This window comes from Seriola dumerili, unplaced genomic scaffold, assembly GCF_002260705.1.
Source record: "Seriola dumerili isolate Sdu_G_001 unplaced genomic scaffold, Sdu_1.0 BDQW01000092.1, whole genome shotgun sequence".
NCBI lineage: Eukaryota > Metazoa > Chordata > Actinopteri > Carangiformes > Carangidae > Seriola > Seriola dumerili.
In genome coordinates, this window is record NW_019174347.1 from 326,593 (window position 1) to 352,679 (window position 26,087).

The following is a 26,087-nucleotide window of genomic DNA, read 5'->3' on the forward strand; positions in this document are numbered from 1 at the left end:
CAACAGAAAAAATAAAAACAGACTTTTTTAGACTTCCAGAAATAGCTTCAGTATTTTTGGAGCTAAACTACACTACACACTGTAGACCAAAGCGTCAGTCCTAAACACACCTCATTGTGGATTAAATGAGGACTTCCCGCCGAGGTCTCGATGCTGCAGGCGACACATACTGAACCTACAGTTTGCTACTGTACGCTGGGCTATCAAACAGGCATCAAAAGACCCCCTTCGCTAACGGGCCGAGTGATGATCGACGTGTGGCCACTGCTCTGCAGGTGCTTGTGAGGACTCGAAGGTCTTGAACTGCGACGGATCAGTCTTTGCTCTCAGTGCGCGTTCGTCTGATGACTGAGGAGAAGAAGCTTCGGCCTTGCGGCGGTCCCATCAACATGGGAGCCTGGTTCTTGTGGACGATTTCAATCTGGTGTGAAGGAGAAAGAAGAGTTGAAGGTTTAGTTTGGTGCCGAGCTGCTGGTCACTGTAAAATGTGGAAGGAAACAGAAGCTGCGTTTCCATTGCAGATTTTCGACAAAACCCGATTGCGACTGTTAAAATTGTGTTTTTCCCTCCCGCAATATCATTAAAATCAAACATGGCGACAGATTTCCAGCATCTGCTGACACTACGTGCAATGATATCGCTTGTATCCACGACAACAGCCGTTGTTGAAGGCGATGACGCGATGACGGAAAGTCAAACCCCTTATAACTGGCAGCAGCAGACAAGTCTGTCGTCTTAAATGTTTTTGGATGTCATGTGACTACTCACGTCAGGTCGAGCGGTTTAGATGAGGGAAAAAAACGTGTTTCCACTTCACTTTCACACTCATTTAAAAACCATAAACCTGGAGGATTTCTGTATCTGGAGACTCTCTCTACGTTCTGGTGCTGAGAGAGGTTGCTCAGTTTGTCAGGTCACCACCAGGTCCAACAACTTTTCCAACTACTGTTTCACCACCGGAGAGGGTGGTTTGAGGTAAATTGGTTCTCCAAGGATCTACAGAGGTTCTTGAAGGGGGCTCCAGAGAGTCCTTGGCCACACAAGCAATAAACAGTTCATTATACCCACTATCTCCTCACAACGTCATCAACAACATACAATCCCCCATATGGGTCCTGAGTCCATATGGGTTCTTGTCAAATGGGGTCTGTTGGCATATGAGTGTATGTTTGAGGCTCCTAATGTGACAAAGTTTGAGATTCCCTGGGGTTCATGACTCTGATAATGAATGGCATCATACATTATGGTAGATTACGGTAAAGTATGGACTTATGGGTATAAAATCTGACGATATCCTGTTTTCCAACAATGATGATGCCTTCTCTTCTGAAGGCTGAAGATCAATGGAACAACAAATATCAACTATCTAGGGTTGTCATATTAAGCACATAATTTATTTTACTGTTGCACTAAAAGACTAAACGCAGTAATGGGGAGAGGAAATGCTACCATCTGCATTAAAGGACCACATTCACTTCAAAGGACAGCTGCCATTTATTGTACTTGCACTCTTGACTCCGTAGCAATTACCAGCTTTTGTAGACTTTCTTCCACCATTAAACGTGATTGAACTTAATGTTCCTGATGTACTTTACAATATGCATGATAACCTTTTTGCGAAAGACATTGGGGCACAGAAGGAAGATCTGAAGGAATACCTGAGATTTGGGCCCTGTTTTAAAGATGCAGCATTAGGCATTTACATGTATCAAGAGCCCCAGTTACAGAGCAATATGGCACAACAATTAGATCAAATGAATTATGTACTGTATGTAATGTACTCCATCAAAAATCATCCAAGCTAAGAAAACTGTGAGGGCATTAAATAGGAGACTTACCTAAGTGGGATTTTTTTTTAATCAAAATCATACAGTAAGATCTCAGTTTGTAGCAGTTGTTACAGACCTAGTTATCAAAGACACAGTGATACCCGTCAAATGCCACTTCAAAATGCAAATGGCTTGACGGTGTTAAATATGTCATGCATGCAGAGGAACAGAGATGCATTTGCATAGTTGTTGTTAATAATTAGTAGGATAACATCCCATTTCACCTGTCATGTTTTTATAAGCATTTAGCAGGTCAACTGATTCAAATTCAGCCCCGACATACAGTATGAATAACTTGCCGTGGAGATCACTGCAGCACATTTATGTATTGTCAGATCCAAACTTTGCTCCTGTGGAGTTGTGCCAGCAGACACAAGAGCACTTGCAGGCTACTCATTTTGTCATGCATTGGGTTTTTCTAGCTTTGCCTGGGCGATCCATATGTAAATCTCAGCAGCACTTCATCTGCAGTGGTGTTGTAATTAAAGCTAAACAAAACAGTAATCAACACAAACTGAGGAGTTTCATTTGGAAAAAAATGAACTTGGGAAAGAGAGCAAACACTTGTCGAGGTACACGGCAAAGATGTAGACGGTAAGCAAATTACAAGAAGTAAGACTTGCATCATCAAGTATTTGTTATCATAAATTACTGCGCAAAAAAAAACAAAAAGCAATGATATGTGTGAGAAATGCAAGGAACAGATAACTGCACTAGATGCCAGTCTGAAACCAGTCCTTTAAGAGCCTAATAACAGTGAATATTTATATTTTTAATGATCTTAATGCTCGTTTTCTTTGTTTTAAATCTTATCATCAACCTTTAACTGCATTGTGTTAAGCTGACAGCTGTTTCTATTATTTTGTCCTCCCCATTTATATCAGAGGGGTAAGCTACATAACAGAAACACCACAGTTCGACAGTTATATACAACACCTTTAATAAAAACTGAACATTATAACCCTCATGAAGGGAGTAAGACTGCTGTGTTGATTGACAGTTGTATCAGTGTTGAGATGTCAATCAATCACGGCCCGTACACGCCCACACGGTCCTGAGAAGAGCTCCAATCAGGCGAGTGAAACCGTCGGTGCAGGTTGAGTAATGACTCTCTCAGGTCTCTACAGCAGTAACTGAACACCAGCTGAAAAATCTGTGTTTTTGTTGATGTTAAAGTTCTCACCTTGCTGCAGTGATGTAATGCGCTCTGTTCTGTAAACCACCACGTCACTGTGATGTATGAATAAAGCTGTAACAGACGGGTGTCGACAAAGGTGCTACAGACTCGAAACGTTCAACCAGAATAATCTGGTCTCTCTACGAGCTGCTGTTAAACAGTCCGGTGTATAGATTGCGCAATATATGGTTTGGCTCAACTGCGGCTCTGTGCGATACACAATGAGGAGACATTTAATGACTTACAGTGCAGGGAGTCTGCATCCACGGCTCACCATCAATCTGCATCGGGAGGGATTTACTGGTTCTGTGAGAAACCAATAGGACATCATGTTACAGTGAAATAAAAATCTGCATTAAAAAACAAACACACTTAAAATGTCATATCAGGCAACTTCACGTTTCTCCAAAAGACAGGAAGTGATTATTTTAATATTTCAGTTCTCAATTCTGTTATGGTTAAACTTGAATTTGATCAGTGCAGCAGAGTTGCTGTCCAGTCTCACACTGACCTGATGGTGACGGAGGAGCACTGTGCCAGACGTCTTCCAGCGCTCTTCAGGCCGGTGTAGATCTGACCCATCTCCATGGCTCCTTCCAGCCCCACCACCTCCAGCAGCTGGTCAGACAGATCTAAAACACGAAAAGACACATCTTCAAACAGAGAGTCCAGCCAACTGGACACGTTTCTATCACAGAAGTCCTGTGTTGATATAATGGCATTGTTATAATACATATTCAAAAACAAGACAATAAGAAAATGTGTCGTTCTCTTCAGACGTGAGCACATATTATACTATGCCCTCAGAGTAGAGTTTCACACTGCTAAATATGCTAAACGGCATTATTGTCTGAAAACCAAGAAGTAAACACTGAAATTTAATAAGAAAGTGAGAAAGGAAAGAAAGTGTGAAGGAAAGTGAGGACAGAAAAGAACATGACATGTTATGTTCCTCACTTCAGTCTTTGCCTTCTGCTTCTGAAACATTTAACATTCACCGTTAAAAAAGAAAAAAGAAAAAAGAAAGAGGCAACAAGAAACAAGAAAAACAAAACAGCTATTAATTAGATTGCACCGGCAATGCAAAGCAATCTTGTGATAATATAATTATTAATTTCTCTTCTGTTTTGCAGTTATGAGCATTGATTTTGCCCCTGCTGGAAGCCCAGTGTCATGCAGGGCCCATCTGTTTCAGCGGCCCGTTCTGCCTCCGACTCTCCATCGACTCGTCCCTCCACAAATTAAGAAGCTGCTGCCTCGCTGTTGGGAGTATACAGACACTAATTGAAACTAAGACCCATTTTTAGGTCCTTGGTGCGTGCGAGCGAGTTAGCTCGCTGTCACCGGAGCTGCTCCGTCGCTGTCATGTTTATCTGAGCCGTGTTGGTTTCCTGTAGGAGTGTCGTAGGTAATGTTGCTGTTGTTGTGAGGTGTTGTTGTCGCTGCCAAGCTGTGGTGTCCAGCTGTCACCATGGTGATGGACACGCGTCCGTCCCTATCTCAGTGAGTGCAGTGCTTTCCAGGGTCGGAGTGGAGGAGTGTGTGTACATACACAGCAGACCTCTTGACACTGGGCTTTAAAGCTGCTTCCCCTCCCCCCTTCATGACTTCTCACGTTAATGCAAACAGCTCACACAGACTCGCACTGACACGTATGATGGACAGCGTCACCAAGGCGATAGGGCTTCCTTGTTGCCCGGGGCTACAGAGATACAGTATACCCAAGGGTGCTTAGTGTGGGAAAGACCACAGAGCCTCTCTGCCAAATACAACAAGTTCAGGAGGACTCCTTACCACCAGTGGATGTTTATTAATAACACAACTAAATATATTTGCCCTGCTTTTTAGACCAATATTAATAATAATAACTAATTGAAATAACTAATTTAAAGGAATAGTTTTTACACTTTGGACATTTTTGACACTTGATAATTATGATGGATATGTGGTAAAATCTTTGGTTGTCAATCCAAAACAGTTGTAGATTGAACTGTGAGACACATCTCTGACACAGTGTCAGTGAAATTTAGGACGTGTCTACAGCTACAACCCAGAAATGCAAAAACTAATCAATCACAACACGGCACAAAATGACGCGACTGCACTGGCCTGTGCCACATCTTGTAAGCACCATTTTTAAATAAAGTTTAGATGGGGAAAATGAAATGAGAAAGAGGTCTGAGGGACTCTTTGAGAAGAGATGAGATGAGAAGACTGATACGTCTGTCATATCTGTCCCTTTAGTATGCAGCTGGAGCCATGAGACTGTTAGCTTAGCTTTAGCATAAAGACTTGAAACAGGAGGAAACTGCTAGCCTGGCTCAGTAGAAAGATTACAAGATAAGCCTACCAGCACCTGCAAAGCTCAATAATTAGCACGTTATATCTAATTTGTTTAAAGGTGCTTTTTGTGAGTGTCTTGCTGGGAACGGGTGGTGAGGATTGTCGCTTGCAGAGAACTGGCAGCGGTCTTCAGGGCAGATTGGACGCTACAGCGAGTTGCTATCTTAAACTGTCGAGATGGGCCGGTGCAAGAAAAGAGGTGATAGAAATAGAAGCAAAACAAGAGTTAACATTGGTGAGTAAAGGAAAGAAATTTGATGCTGAACTCGCAATGTTTCTTCTAGACTGGTAAGTAAGCAGCTGTTATTGCTGATGTTGGCTATGTAGCAATAGTGAAACTGACAAATACCTCCTTTAATCTGTCAAAAACAAATAAAACAAATTACAATTTACATTCCCAAAATATTGAGCTACTCCTTTAAGATGTTACACTATTTTGTTTTGAGCAAAAATAATTATTTCAACTCAATAAATAACTACTTAAAGCCCAGAGATAATGAATAACATGTTATGATGTTGGACCAGGACTTCAAAATAAGCTTAAAATGAACCTACACTTAATGATTTCAATAAAGGATAGTGAGTGAAAGCCAGATTTAGTCTAGTGTGATTTACTGGTGAATTTCCATTTTTATTTCGAATCCTCAGCTATTATTTCTCATATTACAGCTGCAAATGAAATACCTGGAACAACCATCAAAAATAGACCCTGTCAAATATAGAAACAAAGTCATCGTGTTTACTGTCCCAAGATAAACTGGGAGAAAAACTGAGTCACCCAACTGTTTATGCCAGAAGGAGGTTGAATTGTGAACACACAAGATAAGCAGCTGGTGACCAAATATAAACCCAAACACCCCTTACTTAACCTACAATCAAAACTGATGTGGCTCACTTGGTGATGGAAGCAATATTTGACTGTGATAAACACACAACACACACACACACACACACACACACACACACACACACACACACACACACACACACACACACACACACACACAGAAGGTGACAGTGGTATGAATGAATGTCCATATGGGAGATTCACAAAAGGAGTGCTGTGGCTTTAATCTCAGCCATGCCTTCCCGTCAGAGTGTGGGATTAGAAACGGCGTCCGTGTCACTGTCAAACAACTACCTGTCGAGGCCGGTGGCCGCACTGACACATGTGCAGCGACGGGGTGAGGGCGAGGGAATGAAGGAGGAACAGCGAGGGAGCGGAGCGGGAACAGCAGCCGATCAGCTGAAAGTAAAACTAAAGAAGAATGGCGGGAGGAGGAGGGAGGGCGCGTGGAGGCCGATCCTCCAATGAAAGCTTCATGGGGCTTGTCATGGGGCATCAGTCCCCAGCATCAACCCCCTCCACCCACACATCAAGCCAACCCCACCCCTCCCCTGCCCCCCACCCCTGCCCCTGCAAAAACCTCAGTCCTATCCTAAATAATTCACTCCACAGCCATTCCCTTCCACCTGAGGGGCTTGTCTCCTGGCGTCACCAGCGGGACGATTTAACAGCTCCCGAAAGGTCAGGGTTTTTTATGTCCCAGCCACCCTCCAACCCGAACACCCACTCACCCACACACACACACACACACACACACAGACAGACAGACAGACAGACACAAACACACACAGAATAATCCCTGCCAACAGTTTGATCTGTGCGTCGTGCTCGGCGGTGCCCCCTCTGGGCTAATGCACTCCTGTGTTTACCTCTAAATACGCCGTTCTCTTGATCTGACAACTTAGGCCGCTCACCTTGAGGGCACCTTCAGCAAGGGCATCCATTCTCTCTCTCTCTCTCTCTCTCTCTCACACACACACACACACACACGCACACACACACACACACACACTCACACGCACACACACACACACACACACTCACACGCACACACACACACACACACACTCACACGCACACACACACACACACACACTCACACGCACACACACACACACACACACTCACACGCACACACACACACACACACACTCACACGCACACACACACACACACACACACACACACACAAGTGTACGCCAGCACACATCAATAAACAGGCACAGGGAGACACAAATGGGCACAAGCACACAAAGACACACTCACACTCACACTAAGTGCCTTCCCAGCTTCGGACTATAACCTTTTTATTTTTTTTTTCCAACCACAAACACCGAACTGATTGATTTTTATTCAGGGATTAATGGAGTGTTCGTCGTAGCAAGGTTGGGCTTTGAATTGATCAACTATCTCCCTCACGGTCTGCCCTCTGACAGTCACATCATCACGTTAGAGAAGTTAAACGCATCCAAACATGCAACAGCGTTCGGTAGGAGAACGTCTACGTTTTGTTTGGGTTGATTATTTTATAACTGCACCGTCCCCGCTGTGATTTACAACTCCTTCTCTTGTTCTCTCGGCTTTTCCAAAGATCACAAAACATTTATTTCTGATAGTACAGTAAACGCTGCTGCAGATTTTAACAAGCTTTGAAGGCGCAACAGCTACTGAAATCCAAAGGAAACAAAAAACTGAATCATATCAGGGAAAAAAAATAATAATAAAGCCTCATAGACAGTTTCACAGAGCTCTGTTTTTACACCAGTCATGTTCTGACCAGTGAAGTCTCATAAGGGATCGCTGGCAGCCACGTCTGGAGATCCTCACTGACTCGTCATGTTTCAAGTCCGACACTGATTGTAACATCCACTTGATCCCCGAGTACAAACACACCATCACTGCAGGAAACCTAAAAAACATACTGCGCATCACCTGAACGGGCAGGAGTTAGACATGATGGAAAATAAAAAACAAGAACCAAAGAGATCCAGAACTCATGGCAACAGTTCATTTGTGAGGAGGAAAGAAGGAAGAAACAGCCGTGTTTCAGCTAATAAATTATTTAAGAAAGTCTCTAAAACCAAAATAACTTAGTCATCTAGCAGTGAAATATTTTAACCTCTTCAAGTCATGTTTGATCCTCGCACATACTTAACATACTGATGCTAAGCAGGTTTAATATTTACCATGTTCACCACCTTCGTTAAAAGGAGCTATTTGTAGGTTTAGCTATTGCTACATAGCCAACATTAGCATTAGCTGTTTACACACCAGTCTTGACAAAAGCTCCAGCTTTTTTGTTGTGTTTGTAAGACAAGAGGTAATAATACGTCCTCTGAGCAGCGTTACTTCTTCAGGGCAGCATGGAAGCTACAGATGGTCCAGTTGGACTGGAGCTAGCTAGTTAGCATGCTAACTTCAGTAGGAGAAAAGAAGTGATAGGAACAGAAATAAAACAAGATGGTTTCCACTTCTGGACACAGGAATGAAGTTTGATACTGAACTCGCAACGTTTCTTCTAGACTGGTAAGTAAACAGTTGTTAATGCTAACGTTAGCTATGTAGCAATAGCAAAAATTACAAATAGCTCCTTTAAGCATATGGCCATGCTAACATTTGGCTAATTAGATCTAAGCACAAAGTACAGGTGAGGCAGAGGGGATTGCTGGTTGAGGTAGAGGAAAAGTCAAAAGTAAAAGTGATGCACATGAATGTCTGTTGCTCCAACTAGTAGTAGATATCCAATCTGACAGGTTTTGAGATATTTCCTTCTCGCCAACTGGATATTTTCTCACACCGTTTCACCAGTTACCACAGAGCAGCTGACTCATTCTGCTTCATTCATTCATATACTCCCATTGACGGGCTTCCTTTTGACGTAAATGGATTCAGGGGTTTGCCCAACAACCCCCCTCAGTCCGCTCCTATTAACTGAGCCTGTCCACTGGTGCCTGCACATACCATTAATACACAAGTGACAGTTCCAAACACTGACATGGTTGTACCTCTTCTTTGCAAACAAAACCTGCTAGCTATGATTCACCTTGTCGTCGGTGAAATATTCATGCGCTCGGGAAAAGTTTGGCCGAAAGTTTAGTCTTTGTTCCATCCGATAGGAGCAAGGACAAGGACTGTCTGTGGGCTGTCTAACCTATTCAACTTACAGTATTATTGGCCCTTAGCACAAACCAACCATGATCAACAGTATATGCAGGACCTTGAAACTGCTGTTGATGACTCACCAGTTACCTTGTGACTTCCCAAACATAGATTCTGTTTTAAATCAAGCAGTTTGCATTTGTGCTGCGATGTGCTCGTACCTTGAACTGCAAACATGAGCTCTTTGGGGTCGACCACCGGTGTCCTCTTGTCTTGGCCCTTTTTTCCTCCCTTTCTGTTTCCCCTCCTCTTCTTGCTCTCGCCCCAAAGGTTGGAACCGCCGTGCATGCTGGGAATGTTGAGAATGGCAATGCCTTCCAGGGAGATGGTGCTGAGGTCCAGCGTAACACCATCACACTTTCAGACAGGAGGAAAAAACGGAGGGGAAAGACGTTCATATGGGTAAGCAATGCACGCTGCGTCTGGGTTCTGTAGTTTGAGCAGTAACAGGTCACAGCTGCTGGACAAGAACTTACATTTTTAAGGTGTAATCCACTGAGAACAACAGAATGTATTTATTCACTGCCATCTAAACAACACTGTTGTTTTTCTTTGCTAACAGTTTCAGAACAACTCAGACAGGAAAATTCTTATCAGGTGAGTGAAACGTCAGAGAACCAGCTGTGTCTTAAAATTGATGAGTAAAAAAAATATAAAACCGATGCACTTAACCTTTGAAAATTACTGAATGACTAAACACCCACAATCCACCTGATGAACAAGCATATATCGGATGTAAATATGCATTTGCACCATGTCGCTCTGAAGCAGCTGCGTAGTTCAGAGATTCTCTGGTTAGCAGCGCTAACTCTAATTATACCCAGTCTAAAGTAGTGAGGGTAAACGTAATTCACCTTCTAAAATGTTTAGAAATCAGCTGGAACAAGAGAGACGGTTGAGCTGCAGTGATGGTGACCTCCTGTTTCAGTGGAGTGTCCTTGTTCCTTTGTCAGTCTGTATTTGTTTCTGCGCCTCTGCCTGGACCTGTCTCTCTGTCTGAGCCGGGACGCGTCTCTCCATCTGAGCCCGAGCCTGAAAACGTCTCTCCAGCTTAGTCTTAGCCTGAAAGTGTCTCCCTGGGTAAGGGTCTGACGCTCAGCCTAAACATTTCTCTTTGTCTGAGCCTGAGTGAGAACTTGTTTGTGCCGTATTCTTCTGAACCCGTCCGTCTGAACCTCAGCCTGTTTTTAAACCACCATTGATGTCAATTTAATCCGATTAAAGCTGAGAGGAGTCGACCGCAATCGTCAGGCCAGTAATAAAAGAGCCTCATACCTGCTTTACTCCAGTAGGTACTTATCCAACACTAATTAATAAAGACCTCTACACTGTGTGGATAGCTCTGAGAACGGGGAAGATGAATTGTATAGACACCATCTTCATTATCACTCAATATCACACACAGCAGGGTCATGTAGGGCTAATTACCTGTGTGTTGAACTGAGGTTCGGTGAGAAGCGGGGGGTGAGGTGTGCAGATAGCCTTCACACATCAACACTTTGTCAGGGTGGATTTGAAACTATACAAATTTAGCCTCTTTATGGAACAATGGCTGACCGGAATATTTTCAAGAAGTAGATTATTCTTAGCTGACCACATGGTTTAATCAAATATTCCTACTAATATGAAGAATGTATGATCTCACGTAATAGAGTTGATATAAGGATAACTGTGACTTTGTTCCTTTTCTGTCTCTACAAACTGAAAAACACACGGTTTGATTTACCTCAACCTCCAGAAAGTCGTGGAGCTTCTTACATGTGGCCGAGAAGGTCTCCGAAGTGCCGAACTCAAAGTACCACAGCTTATTCTTTGTTCTGAAAGAGACAAGACAACAGGAACTGCAAAGGGACCAAGAAAAGAGGAAACATAGGAGTGTTTTTCCCCCCACATCAAAATCTGAACCTTGTATAGTCGTAGCGTCTCTTCTTCTCCTCTCTGTCTCTAGTCCCCTACATGCTGAGCTTATGACAAAGAGGAAGAGTCTGTAAAGGTGTATTTTTTGTGTTTGAAAGAGGGTCTTCTAAACCACACAGGAAATACACCTCTCATGTTTACAGCTGACCAAAATCCCAGAGTGATTAATCTCCAAAGAATGCATAATGTGCATCATTAATCACGTATCGAAGCAGGTGATGAATCCCAAGTAAGTTAAGGAGGCATCTGAGGGAGCACACGGGGTGACCGTTGGGTACCCATGCCCAACATTAAGGCCCTGTGAGGGGTGTGAGAGGGTAATCTACCTGCCCCTGCAATTAACAGAGGACTGGGGTGCTGCTCCCCGGGCCTCCTACTGCACACATTCCCATTACTAAGGCTGATGATCAATGACCTCGCAGGAGTGAGTCACCATCTGTCCCCTACGCTGCCTACAGCCTCACGGCTACCAGAACAAAATGTCATTGTATTCTTACATTGGAGACTTGATTATTTGTTGAACCCGTCTATGTTATATTTTTGACGCTCCACACGTCTCTGCAGTTATGCTTATCATGCAAATATACGTCTTACAGTGCGATCCAGACCTTCAGAATTGAAATGAAATCATGTGAAATTGAAGGGAGAGTTTCATATTTAACACACATACATTTCTGTCAGCGTGAAGTTGTTATTTATTTGACAGCTACAAACGAGCAAAAATGCATCAGCGCAGCTTCAAACATGAAAGGGAACAAGATGGGAAAGATTTAATGTTGGTCACCTGTACAGGTTGAGGCAAGTCGGGGGGGTTATAGACTGGAACTATGAAATTTATTTAGCCAGTGGAGCCATCCCTCTCCGTCCTTTTTTTTTTTCTCTTTTTTTTTTTTAATAAAGAGAACTACAGTTTCTTGCTGCCAAAATAAGAGGCGTCCAAAACTGCATTTAAAGAAAAGCTGCATATCGATAGAAGCTCTCTCTCAAACAATCACATGTTGTTGTCTTTCACTTCATCAACCTGCACCCGGATGAAAACTGGCTATTAGCGTCATCTTTGGCAGTAAATATATTGTGCATTATCCCTGTTAAATAAACAATAAAATAAAAAATAACATAAACTCAGTCAATAGTGACATTTTTGACGTGATGGCGGCCGTACAGGAAATGTCAGAGAGTCATCAAAATGGTGAACGATAGTGAATCCTCTTCTAGGAAGTGTGAATATCCATACCAGAGTTTTATTGCAATCTAGTATCTCGCTGGTGACAAACCTAAACCCAAAACCCAGAGTCAGGCTTGCCATAACCATGTTGATGTTGACGCCTATAGGAGTTAGATGAGAGGGTGTTGGGTTTAGTGTGAAACAGATGTCAGGACAACAGCTTCAGATCTGAGGAGCAATAAGTTCAAACTAACTGTAAAACCTCCAGGCGATGTTGTGACCCTTCTGCACCACATTTCAAGCATATGATGCGATGCCAATATGAAAATCACAGTCACATAACTACACAAACCAACACCTCTTCAACATCTGAGCAGGTTTTAAAATTGCTTATGCAGCACAGTAAATTAGGTCCTGGGTAACAGCATCACTTATTTCCAGAAGACTGAGTTGACTACACATATAGTAACACTGCAGCTGCAAGTCACTACTAACTTTTTCCACTCACCCCTGGTCTGAGGTGAATTACTCAATGGAACATGTTTCCTCTCAACTCTTTGTGGCAAATATCCAAACCTCCTCTTAGTGCCTTCAGTGAAAACAGACTGCAGCGAGTCTCACTGAAGGTGAGAGACAAGTTACGTATACTTTGTTTGTTTCTTGGAAATTATTAAGTGACGTTAAGCTCTGCTTGTTCATTTCTCAACAAAAAATAAAAGACAGAGGGTAAGTTTGGTTAATTTCTACCCACAAGCACAGATCCCAGATGGCTTTTGAAGAAACAACAGACAGCAACACACAATTCATCTCAAAGCTTCAAGGAGAAGAAAAAAAAAAAAACAGTGCTGACATGCAGAACTGAAAACAGTAAAAAATGGCCTTCTCTTAGCTGGAATCAAAGCACTACAAGAGGGACGTATTAGTATAAGCAGAGTAACAATCACTGAATTATTGATTTCCTCATTAGGACTTTTGTCAGGACCATTTAGCCACTTTATAAATGAGCTTTCATTAGGGTACTTGCAAGGTAGCTCAACTCGCAGTTGATTTATAATGTGCAACATGGTCAATAGCAGAGGGGTGGGAGCAGAGGGAGGTGGGAAGAGGCAGGAGGGCGACAGGGCCACGCTGAGAGGCTTTCCACAACAACACATCCCTGCGACTCCTCCAGCTCAGTCGCCGAGAGGGAAAACCCAGGAGAACACATGCACTCAGGCCCGGGCCATTTTGCAAACAAACAAATGAAGGTGGCTACTTTGAAAAGCGTATTCAAAACTAGTGGCTGGTGACTGATGGAGAGAATGGAGCCAGATATTGGGAATGTTGTGGATCCTTTGACTCTCTGTTGTTGCTTTGTTGAAGCAGGTTTTGGTACGTTCAAGAGCCTTTGATGTCTGAAGGCGTGTTTAGACTGTGTAGAGGTCACACACAAAGTGAGAGCGGTTGTGAAAAGGTGTGGATTTATTGTAGCTGACATGAAGCGAGGTAAAGCCCTGTACTAATTGAACATGTCTCAACCGTAGCGCTTATCCCAAGACTACATGACTCCACTTCGTGAAAGGGCAGAGAAAATGCAGGTTTTGCTAGCAGAGTCTTAGCTCGTAGCTTTCATAAACACACACACACATGCTCAGCAGGGAAGTTGCTACATGCTGTGGTTAGCATCTGTGCAGTGGCTGAATTGGATTTTTGTGGCAAAAACATAAAAAAAAAGACTGCATAGCCAAGTGGTCAATTTTGTGCAAATCAAATCAAAGGAGCCATTTTTCCGTATCAAAGTTTACAGGTGTCGCAGGGTCCTATTACATATCTTAATAAAGTTGTATAAAGCTTTTTGTGGCTCCGCAGGGAGCAGTGTGAAGCCAAGGCAAGATGTTGCAGCACTGGTTGGATGTGAAAACTTCTTTAGCTTTAACTATTTATTTATAGTTTGAAAATTAAAGAAATCTGGGGGTGTGGACTTGGAAGGACGTGAGTTTACCAGACCTCTGTAGGCGGCTACTCATCTCTGCTTGGGGATAGCAGCTTGAGGCTACATTAGCCACTACTAGCATAACAAACCCGCATTTCCAATGGAACTGCTGGTGGTCAAGTTGCATAGTGCGTAAAGTAGGTGCCAGGTTTTCACAAGGAAGACAAACGCGTTGAATAAAAAAGAAAATATCTCCAACAGTGTTATAGGTGTGCGATGCTAGATTGGTGGAAGACTCCTTTAAGGCAGCAGCCTCATATCAGTGGACTCAGGGAAATAACTGCAGTCTCCAACCTGATACATCATTCACCTGTTGGGCAGACATTTTTCATGAGTCTACCGGAAAGAAAGCCCTTCTTCACAGTCAGGAAACTTGTTAAACTCCGGTGATCCTCATCAAATTTTACAGCACGACCGGAGCAGCATCCTAAACAGTGAGCTGTGGGTTTCTTTCTTTTTTTTTTATACAGTACAGCAGAACCAAAGTGAAGTATCTTTAAGAACAGATACAGTAAGAGACAACGTCTGACTGTCCTGTCGATTCGCACCACTTAACCTAACAAGCGCGCCATGGCAACAAATCACCTCATGTCCCTGTTCATTAGGTAATTAGGAGCATCTCATTGGTTGGATTGGATTGTCGTTTGTTATCTGCCGACTGATGATAAACACCGGACTCCTCTGACAGACTGACTGCAAGCAGCGTCTTCAACAGGGGCCAGCTCGCCCCACGATTAATAGGGAGTCCATCTGAGTAAGATGATACTTTTACGGTAGATTAGGAGGACCTTACTTTATGGTAAGTGCAATAAAAGTGAACATAAAGTGTTCATTTCCTTAAACTGTTGGCAGACTTTTAAGCTCCTGCATCCTTCCAGGACATCTTAGAAGTTCATTCATTATGTTTCCTGTGGGAGCGATTTGTTTTTTCAGGCAAAAAAAAACAGCGGCGTCCAGTACGTAGCAGGTTTTTAATCTCAGAGTACCCACAAGGCCTCTGCTGTGATTTTACCTGCAGTGTATCAATGCAAAGCTTACTGCAATAATAACTTTAGCGGTGTGCATGTGAGATCAGCTGTAGTAGTCACAGCTGGCAGGCCAAAAGAAAACAGTGGCTCAGGTTTCCAGAGCCGCTGAGGTGTCGTTTATTTGCACAAACAAATCCTAATACAAAAGTGAAAGAAGAGGACAAATACAAATTGTGTGGCCAAGAGGGGAAAAAAAAACAAAAAAAACATGCAGCTTTGGAAAAACAATACAAGCTGAGAGACAGGTGAGCTGAACATCAGGAAGACAAATGTAGCTCAAACAGCCTGAATCCGAAAAACACCCATGTTCATCAAGCCTTCGCTGCTTGGTCACCATATTAAAAGATGTCAGAGGCGATAAGCTTCAGTGTAGCGTCGCTGTCCTGAGGCCACAGCACCTTTAGATGCACTTTCCACCGGCCACACTGAACGCGAGGCACAGCGCCCATTGATTTTTGTTCCCCTCTGACACTTAATCTAACCCACAATGATCTACGACCTTATTTTCACACTAATTTCTTCTTGATCAGAGGTGATAAATATCGCATTGACATAACCAACTCTTTGTGCATTGCATCAATGCACTGTTTTGTTTAACATGACACCGCCTGGAGCGCTCCGACTCCGACTGGCAGCTTGAGAAATGACCTGAGTTGCGTCGCCTTGCCTTCAGAGACGCAGCAAGCAGTTTGAAAAATGTATTTCTCTCTGTTTCACTGCAATGACTCCAATGTGCTTTTTAAAAAGTACTGATACCAGTACAGAATATCCAACATTTTTGTGTACAAATACAAAAAGTACTAAAATGACAAAAGTAAATTGATAAGCTTGAGTCCTCAAACATTTTTCTTTTTCACATATTTTAACTTGGTGTACCGAGTTCATTTAAATCTCCACAGTTGTTTTTAGTCAGTAATGTTGGACCACTGTCGCCAACTTGGAGACACCGTCCCCGAGTTCATGACATTTTGGGACCAACCTTGTGATTTCTGCAAAGTGTTAATTCGCAGGTAAAAGTCTGATTGAAAGTGATATATTTAAGTCATTTTTCAATGGGTAGGAGTAATTGAAATGCTCTTGAAACAATGCTAGTATGTAACCTAGCTTCTTCAAGACCTTCACATTTTAACCAAATTTAAACCAGTTTTAACCAAGACCTCTATATCACCTGACCTGCAAATCATAGTCAGCGCTTCCTCCTCTTGGATTGTACTGTATATGGTCACTGAGGCTGAATGTTCAAGAATACGTGTTTCCAGTATTTCATGGTTAATGAGAAAGTTGTTCTCAGACTTTCGGACCCCACTGTCGATCATCTGTGACTCTTTGCGGAGGTCGGTGGGTTGGGAACCATTGCTCGAGAGTCGGGAACTGTGGCGTCATGCTTTAGAGGACAGTTATAACAGTTGGTAACACTGCAACTGAAGTCCTATGAAAACCTTTTGAACAATTATAAACAAGCACTACAGTAATTTGAAACTGAAATGAAACACAGTCTTATTTGTGATACTCTACCACCATAATGTTTGACACCTGATGTGAACTTAAAAAAGCAATATGGTTAATTAATGATTTCAGACTGTTTACAAGGCCTGAGAGGCGTTTAAACAATGTGTTTATCTGAGGTCTGACACCTCCAGCAACACATCAAGTTAGTTAAATTTGACTTTCTTTAGTAAGAGTGTAATTCAGTCAGTCATCTTCCTTCATTAGCTATTGAGAAATTTCAGTCTCTAATGTGCTTCCATAGGTCGTCTGTGCCAGCAGCCTATCGCAATCTATACTTACAATTTATTGTTAGACGACCTCTAGTGGCCTCAGCGAAAGAGGAAGTCAGGTGACGTGGTCACATGAACCTATCTATGACTCGTTGACATGCTTAACCACGTTTATTCTTGTAACCACAACAACAAAGGTTCTTTAACCTTAAGGAAGTACGTAAACTAACCTGAACCATGATCTTTACCTGGACCGCCGCTCACGTTTGTTTCTCTGAGAGTTAAGATCCAGACATTCAGTGACTGAAATCCTTCATCCTTAAAATACATATTAAACGACCAAGATCCAGAACGTGTATTGTAAAGATGTGGCTTAAAACTGGATCAAAGGTAAATTTTGACCACTTCCGGCAGACAACCACAACGCAAAGGGGAGAAGACGCCACTGACAGGCGACCAAATTAAACCTCTCGGGGACTGTAAGTACCCAACTTAACTGTATGTGTGTGTGTATATATATATATATATATATATACCTTTTAATGTCAAAAAGTTACATATTCTAACTTTGAATAATAATTGGCCACAGCCGATGTAATTTACAGTTCAAATCTGACAGGGGAAAGAAAAAAGAATTGATCTTATAATCAAAGTAAATCTGTGAAATTATCATTCTTAAATTATTTACATGATTTTTTGTTTCATGCTGCGCAGCCTTACTACTGAACGTGCAGATTCTTGTGTTCACTTGAGATTGTGTGTGTGTGTGTGTGTGTATTCCCACTGAGCAGGGGACAGGGCCACAGGTGAGATCCCTCTAAATTACACACAAGTGGTGATTAATTATAGATGACACTTTGGTCACATAAACGATTTCATCCTCAAATGAGGTCTGAGGGCAGCCGCTACAGAGGTCCGCCATGCTTGTGTGTGTGCGTGTGTGTAAATGAGTGTGTGTGCATGTGTAATTTAGACCGCCATCACCTGTGGCCCCGTTCCCTGCTCGGCGGGAAACACGCACACATGTACAGGCGAACACACACATTAGCATGGGTGTGTTGATGGGTGCGTGTGTTGGTGAATCCAGCGGCCCCATCCAGCACATCGCAGGGCTTTGATGAACATACTCATTATGCTAAAGAGTGCTCCATGCCTGGGCTTCCCTGTGCCTTCAGGAAAGGTTAACTCAGGATGGTTACACAGCACAGCGAGAGCCTGTGGGCGCACGGGGGCAGAGCGGCTCTGGAGGAGTGCACTGACGGTGTTAGATGTCTCAGGACCAAAAATAGATCTGGGTATGCAGAGCAAATATCATGGGAACATCAAGGTGCCATGATTGATGCCGAAGAATAAACAAACATTGCAGGTGAAGCCACAGTAGCTTTCACACTGCAGCTGATGGGTCCCAAATCAGATGTGTCCTCTCGCAGAAGGGATGTTGTCTAGAAGCAAAAAGCTGCATGATAACGAATCTGAATCCAGTTCTCAATTCACTCAAATCAGACTGTTTTAATTTCACTAAAATTTCAACTGTTTTGTGTAACAAAAGATATAACCTGATCCATCTTCCTCTAATCGTGTTAATAACACAATAGGTGATTTCAAATGTGATGTAGTGATCAATTATGACCAATCAGAGACCAGTCAGTTAGTACTGAAGTAGCCTTTTGGACGAGACATGAAAAGTCTTCAAGTCCAGTTGCCTTTGTGTAGCTCTTAGAAACACATGACACTCATTAACCGTGTCCTGACTCATCTGTTGCACTGCCGGGAGGGACGGGGCTGTTTGCTCACTGAGGAGCTGTGCTGCTGCAGCACAAACAATAAAGATGACTTTATCATTCAGTGAACATCAACTGAACAGATCGCTGATGTTTTGCATGCACAGCGAACTTTTCGTTGCATTACATGAAGGCGAACTCATCGTTGTGCTGCTACAGGTCACAGAATGTGACGGGTCGCAGATCACAGCGCAACACCGGCGGGTGGCTGAGGCCGATCACGACTCCAGTCCTTACTGTAACGTGTTGTAATGTAAATATTTAAAGAAAGGTCTCATCATTCCTCCCTTCGTTACGAGGAGCCTCCAGCAAAAATTGCATATTTTTTTTGTTGACTTTGGAAACGTTCTGACGACAGTCCGCCATGTTTGTTTACAACAGCATTGCTCAGTTATCGTGTGTTTGTTTACGTCGTAGGTCTTTTATTTCTCTTTACCAGTGCCTTCAGAGTCAGAGACAAAAGAGACTGAACTAAACGGAGAATGTGAAAAGAAAGATTTGGTGCAGAGCTTCACAGATCTGAGCATTTAACCAACTATTTTACCAACTGGATCCAAAATGGAACCAGTTGTCAGAGCAGACATCCATATGCATGCTGGCCAGTTTTATTTTAAGAATGATCTGGGCCGATAGATTCATCTTGAATCACACTTTTTATGCCTTATGCCTTATGAAAGGGTAAATGGTACTTCTGCACAAACAATCACCTGCTCCTTTCCTTCCAAAAATGCTTAAAAAAGAAAAGAAACTAAGAGACAGACCAACATAAGGGAAAGCAAGTGAAATGGTTGACCTGACTCTTTGGGAAACTAAAGTGTCAGAATCTTGCGAGAGGAACATAGAAGAGATTTAACCTCTTCCAACAAGTTCACATTTAGGCAAAAACGTCAAGTGTTGTCTTTGCTGAAGTTAAGAACTGGTTAACGGGATGAAAGAGATTAATACAAAATAAAACAGTATAAAAGAATTTAAGTGTTTAACAGCAAAGTTCTTAATTTTCCAAACCCTCTCTCTTTCTCTTCCTCTACTCCTCTTTCTTCGTTTCTTCCCTCTGAACCAGAGATTAGTGTGTAATTACATGAGAGATCAGCAAAAAAGAAAAGGAGGGGGAAGGGAGTAGTATATTTTAACAAGGCGGTCGAGGAGGAGTGGCGATGGGGGAGGAGGTGGCGCAGCCCTCGTCACGGGCCGACTGATTGTCTGCTTTTAATCCTCGACCTCATTATCACCTCCAGGTCCGGCAGTGGCAGTAAATGAATCTATCTGCCGAGTGTCAAATCTTCACACCTTCACCCTGGTAATCACCCCAAGGTGCAAATACAGAAGATGGATAGAACGAGGGGAGGGAGGGGGAGAGAGAGAGAGAGAGAGAGAGAGAGAGGGAGTGTATGACCCCTGCATTTCATCAACAATATCCTCTCATTTCATAATGAAGAAAAGCTACATGATGCTGTTTGGTTGGTAATTAAAGCTGATTAAATATTCAGTTTCTTTAAGGTCAAACAGTGAAACAGTGACAGAACGTATAGATTTGGTACATGTGAGATGTAAAAGAGCTATTACTGCTGTCAGATTAACTTCGAATAATTCAATACTTGACATTTTGTACGTGTTAATTTATCTATTTATTTTGACCTTGACACCTGTACAAAGGTGCGACAAGGTTAAAATTATGTGGGTACATGAGAACAATAAAAACACATCAAAATAAATATTTTTAATCCATAAAAAGAAAAAGAAATTATTATATTTTCTGCCAATTGTGCTTTTTTAAATAAAAAAAAAACAGTTTTTCTTATATATATATTTATATTGCTTTTTTATACTGATATTAAAAATAATTATATACTGAAGGCAAAGGGTGTTAGAGAATCAGGTGTGTCTATAAAAAGGTACAAAGAGTGTAAAATAATTCACGTTTGTTTTTTATTTATCCATATGTAAACTAATTTAAGAAATATACAGGATAACTATTTTATTAAAAATATATGTATTTGATTATTTTTGTGCGCAAACAGATTTTATAATGATGTAGAATATTGACAAACTTTATTTCCACTTTCTGTTATTAGAGTTCATTAGTATAAAATCATCTTAGTATAAATCCACTGTAATAAAGTATGCATTTAAAAATACTGTAAAAAGGAACATCTCACTCTGAGGTAATAAAATATGTGACAGGTATGTATGATAGGTGATAGGTATCAGGTATGGTAGTAATTAGTTACATTTCACCTCTGGAAGATGTTGCTTGGTAACTGTTAAAAGCTGTTAATTAAAAATGGTGTGGTGTAATATTATGGTGTAATTTTACTGTGTAATATCACATGAGAAGTCACTGCGTTTGTTGTCAAAAAAGTTCATTCAATCGCAGGATAGCGAAAATATGTTTTATATTTTCACTTGCATATAACGGAAAATGTTTTGTAATAACTTCCATCGATCGCAGGCAGTCAGTGGTAAGTGGTATTATTGTTTTTATGAGCATTAATGTTGTTGTAATTCATATTTTTAAACCTGTATTTATCGGCCTCTTTGCTCCCCCAATGGAAAAGCTAAACACTACACACTTCTTGCTCTAGTTTCATGGTGTTTCAACCTTTTTAAAAACTGATCAGACACATTGCAGTTGCTCCACATTCTCTTCATTCATACTTATTGCAGACTTCTTACGAGTGAAATAAAATATTTCCCCCTGAGACGAGCCGCACTTTGTTTCCACTGTCACTGAAGTTCCTGAGAAAGAGCTTCCGGCTGCAGGAAAATGACTCCGTGATAAGCTGCAATATACGTCCAATGGACACAAGCCCTTTGGACAAATCCAACAAAATCTATGCTACCTTGAAAAACTATAATCATGCATTATTGAATCGGCAAGGATAGTGTGTAATAGAGAGATCCTAAACCCATTCCCCCTTGTGAATTATTAATTGAATTCAAATAACAGACAGAATAATTTTCTTAAAATATCTCAATCATTTTTCACAAAGGATTAAAATGGGGGTAAAACAACAGAGATGCCAGTCCATGTGTCCTGCATGTGGATGTGGCGAGTGACTGAAACTGCGTCTCACAAACTATTATAGAAGGGAAAATTGATGAAGGATGTGCCGCCATGTTGGAGCGTCAGCGGGGCGATAAACACCCAACACTCTCTTTGTTGAATCGGGGAATTCAGTGTTGATTACGTTACAGTCTCTCCAACATGGCGGCACACTCCTCGTAACCAACGGCAACCATTACACGACCGGCCTGTGTTTATTTCGAAATCCCCTTGACTTCCGCCGGTGTGTGTGTCTGCATGTTCGAGCAGCAGAGGGATAGTTGGCTAAATGTTGTACTAAGCACTGGGTAAAATATGATAATGAGGACAAATGGGATTATTAGGAGGCTGCGTGTCATCAGTCTGACTGATCCACGATGTCAAACTAGCCAAGCAAATTCAATTAGGCTCGCAATTACTCCCTAGCGCTAGTGGAGACGTATTGGAGACGTTAAATATTGATGGAAACATAGATGCCACATTTGTTCTTCTCCAAAGGTGAACGCATCTCCTCAAGGTAATCACCAACGCTAAATATGAAGCCCGACCGTTTGTCACGCTGAGCTACACAACATCTATACACACACACACACACACCGGTCAAACGGTTTAATACACCCCCATTTATCCAGCTGTTATTAAAATTTACATAATTCAATGACTGTGTGTTTCTGAAATGAAAGCGTAGAACAAATAAACAACTGGAGATTAAAAGCAAGGAATCGTTGAATCTTCTTATTGAACTAAATTTAATCTACATTTTTGACTCATCCAGCAGCTGAACTCACTCCTGACGTTCAAATCAAATATCATTCAGGAAGTTTGTCCCAATTCTGTTGCAGAAGTTCCCACTAATGTCGGCTTTGCTTTCACCTTCTGTCCAGTTCATCACAAACCAGCTCCATGAGGTTTGAGTCTGGACACTGTGCTGCTCTTTCATCAAGTGAAACCACTGTCTGGTTCTGTTTTTCTAATTTCAGTCCGTCTTCCTTCGTCATCTGCCTTTTTCTCACCGGTCTGATATATGTAATAATGCATCAGCCTTTGTACAGACAGAGGGTTTGTAGGTCATCAACATAAGTTGCCAATTGTTTGCATCAACTTTCAACTTTCATTTACTTCTATTCCTGCAGAAACTTTACAAAAAAACAAGAAGGTTTACATGATTTCTCAGTAAAACTAACTTAAACGTGAACTTCTGAAACTTCAGTAAAAACTAGAAAAATCAGGGGTTCTGCAAATGTAGAGTCGGAGTCCCGATTGATTTGATTTCTTCATATCTCTTTTCAAAATTCAGATTTTTACCCATCATGGTCATTGGTATAAAAATAAAAACAGGGAGCACTGACATCATCTGAGGACTGTGATGATTACTGCGCCTTCTCCTCAGGACATTCACCTCTTCTCAAGGAACAGAAACTGGTGTTTATCTGGATCAAAACCAGTTCCAAAATCAGCCTTATAGGGAGCAATCTGGTCTGTTGATTATTTTTTTTTATCATTTCAATGATCTCAAAATCTCAACAATGTAAAAGTTCACTCTGACCATGAGGAATGACCGACACGTGCGCCTTCACACTTCAGCTGTCAGGGTGTTAAAAGCTGCATTTTTCATCACAAACCTGCAGCCACAAGATTATACATATCGGAACAAATCATGAGACGCTGAAGGTGGATAACTGGTCAACAACATTTAGCTATTGTCAAGTAAAAACATACAATTCTTGATAAGCATCATTTTTGCAATATAGAAAAAATATTAGGATACAGATTATGAGAGTTACCACGGCACCCACGGGCATTGTGCACATAAAAAATCTTAACGGTGTATAACAGTCATCTGTGGGGAGAGTGCTGTTTGGGCTGAAGGGGATTTTGTGGTTGCAATACTGTGAGTGGCCACTGGGACAAACTGGCAGCAAGGATGATCTATAAATACACAGTCTTTCCTGCTCGTCCCTGAGGGCGGACCATTTGAGAACTTCTTGGTTGATTCGTCATCATTTCTACACTGACAAAATAAAAAGGGAAAGGACACAAACATACCTGCTGTTAAACTTCTCAGGATGCTTCTCTCTCATAATGTGGAAGCGATGTGCAATGGAGGCATCCTGAAAGAGAAAAATCAAATCAATAAATAAGATTATGTTATAAAAATACATCAATCTCTTCTGCTTACAATGACACTGTAGGTAAGTCTCATCTCCTCAAACTTAAAACCTGTACCTTTGACCTCTTAGATTACCATTCATGCCCCCCCCCCCCCCCCCCCCCCCCCACAAACACACACACACACACAAAGATACAGAAAAGTTCCTGTTGCAGCTCTACAATGTGATTTCTCAGATGCTTCTTTTATAAAACTGTTTGCATGCAATGCAACACACGCTTTTACATCCAGGACGCCCTCTCCCTCATTAACTCTCCCGGCTTCTCAAGCGGTGCGGTGACACCTTGCACGTCCCTTGCGTACAGTATATTTCTGTAAGATGAAAGGAGCCGTGTGCAGGAGGAGGCAGCGGCGTTGAGCCTGGGATGGAGAGGTATTGACAGAAACGCTGATGAACAGCACGCTGTCTCCACACAGGCTAATTAATTAAACACACATTGTGAGTAATCACAGCTCCCAACTAACCTACAGGATGCTGCCGACACCCCGGCAACCAAGTTGTTTTCTCTCTCCCTTCCTCCACCTCTCCCCTCTCTCTCTCTCTCGACCTTTCTCTCACCCTCCCTGTCTGATCCTCTCTCTCTCTATCTCTCTCTCTCTCTGTCTGTGTGTGACCTGGGGCAAAAAGTACAGCCACATTGGAGTTCTCGGTGTTAAAGTGAGACAGTTGATGTTACATGTTAGTGTGGTGTGACTGACGGAGACACTTCACCAAGTATATTAACACCATCTCAGTCTGGTAAGACTGTTATCTAGTACTTAAGCGTGAACTTATAGAATCAGGTGTTTTTATAGTGAAACCCACACGATGCAGTTTGACACAGACAGAAAATTCCTTTAAAAACGAGATGGAGAATTACTTATGAGCGTAAAAGTGCAATCAAATATACTTTAGACTGGTCTGTAGCGTTAGGTCAGTTTTAATTTTGCTCTCAGATTTGTCATGACTTGTGGTTTGCTAATGATGTTGTGGAGCGATTAATGAGGAAGGAAGTAAATGCGAAGCAGTGAGGACATCGTGAGGTGTTTTTGTTCGTCTGAGTTTGCCTGACTGATGAGTGAGTTGACGGAAGCACCGGCCCAGGTTACGTTCACAAGCCACAGCATCTCAGCTCTGCTACAGGTCTGATCTGCATTAACTTCATTTGCTACTGGACGGTATTTTTATTTTTTTTTTTTTATAGTAAAACTCTTTGTTAAATTTTTGCAGACAGCAGACATTCTCTGCTCGTGTGATGCAGAGCTGAGCAGTTTTGATGCAGTTGCTCGATCGGCCATGGTTGTTTTTTTGGTTTGAAAAAAAGTCTGTTTAACTATTCCCACGTCCAGAGTCAAACATCAAACAGGTGTGTGACGTCTGCCTGAATCCGTCTGAACCAGCTCCTGATCTCAGCCAGGTATTAACTGCAGTCTGGACAGTTTGGTTCTTAAAGAGTAACCTAACACCAGGCTGTTTCCCTGTGCTCTCTAGTTAAAAGTCTCAAGCCTTTCAACTCTGACCACACCCATCAGTGATGTCACAGGGTCCTGGAGTACACCTGTACATCACAGCAGCAGGGTCAGACGTTAAATCACTGGAGGTCAGCAAAGACAAGATTTTGTGAAGGTGTAGAGTTGCTCGTTAGAAGTTCACCTAACTCCACCTCTTCCTGCTTCCTCAAGCAAGTCCAACAAAAAGCTGAGATCTTTTAATGGTCAGTATGAAAAGGAGGAAAATCTTCTTCTAAAGCTAAATAAACCGATTAATTACCAAACGGATTATGTTAAAATACTCTGTCACAAAGCTGAAAAAAAGTTTTCTTAGCTCATGAAAAGTTTTGGGGATTCATGACTTTCACAGGACAACAACAATATGAAATCACAACACAGTCAGAGAGCTTATCATTGAGTGTTATTGCTTAACGATGAGCTTTATTGGCAAGTATTAACCACATATCT

The 26,087-nt window shown here is 42.0% G+C and overlaps 1 protein-coding gene across 2 annotated transcripts in view; it reads right to left on the reverse strand.

The window, feature by feature from the left end:
• Positions 1-313: 313 nt before the first annotated feature.
• Positions 314-26,087, reverse strand: part of dgkb (diacylglycerol kinase beta) — a 64,214-nt gene continuing 38,440 nt past the window's right edge. For both annotated transcript variants that reach the window (XM_022746155.1, XM_022746154.1), the window contains 6 exons: positions 24,026-24,090; positions 11,082-11,172; positions 9,517-9,712; positions 3,518-3,638; positions 3,252-3,312; positions 314-421 (listed from right to left, as the gene is read on the reverse strand). In XM_022746155.1, coding sequence (XP_022601876.1) covers positions 314-421; positions 3,252-3,312; positions 3,518-3,638; positions 9,517-9,712; positions 11,082-11,172; positions 24,026-24,090 — 642 coding nt within the window. The remainder of the gene's footprint in view (positions 422-3,251; positions 3,313-3,517; positions 3,639-9,516; positions 9,713-11,081; positions 11,173-24,025; positions 24,091-26,087) is intronic.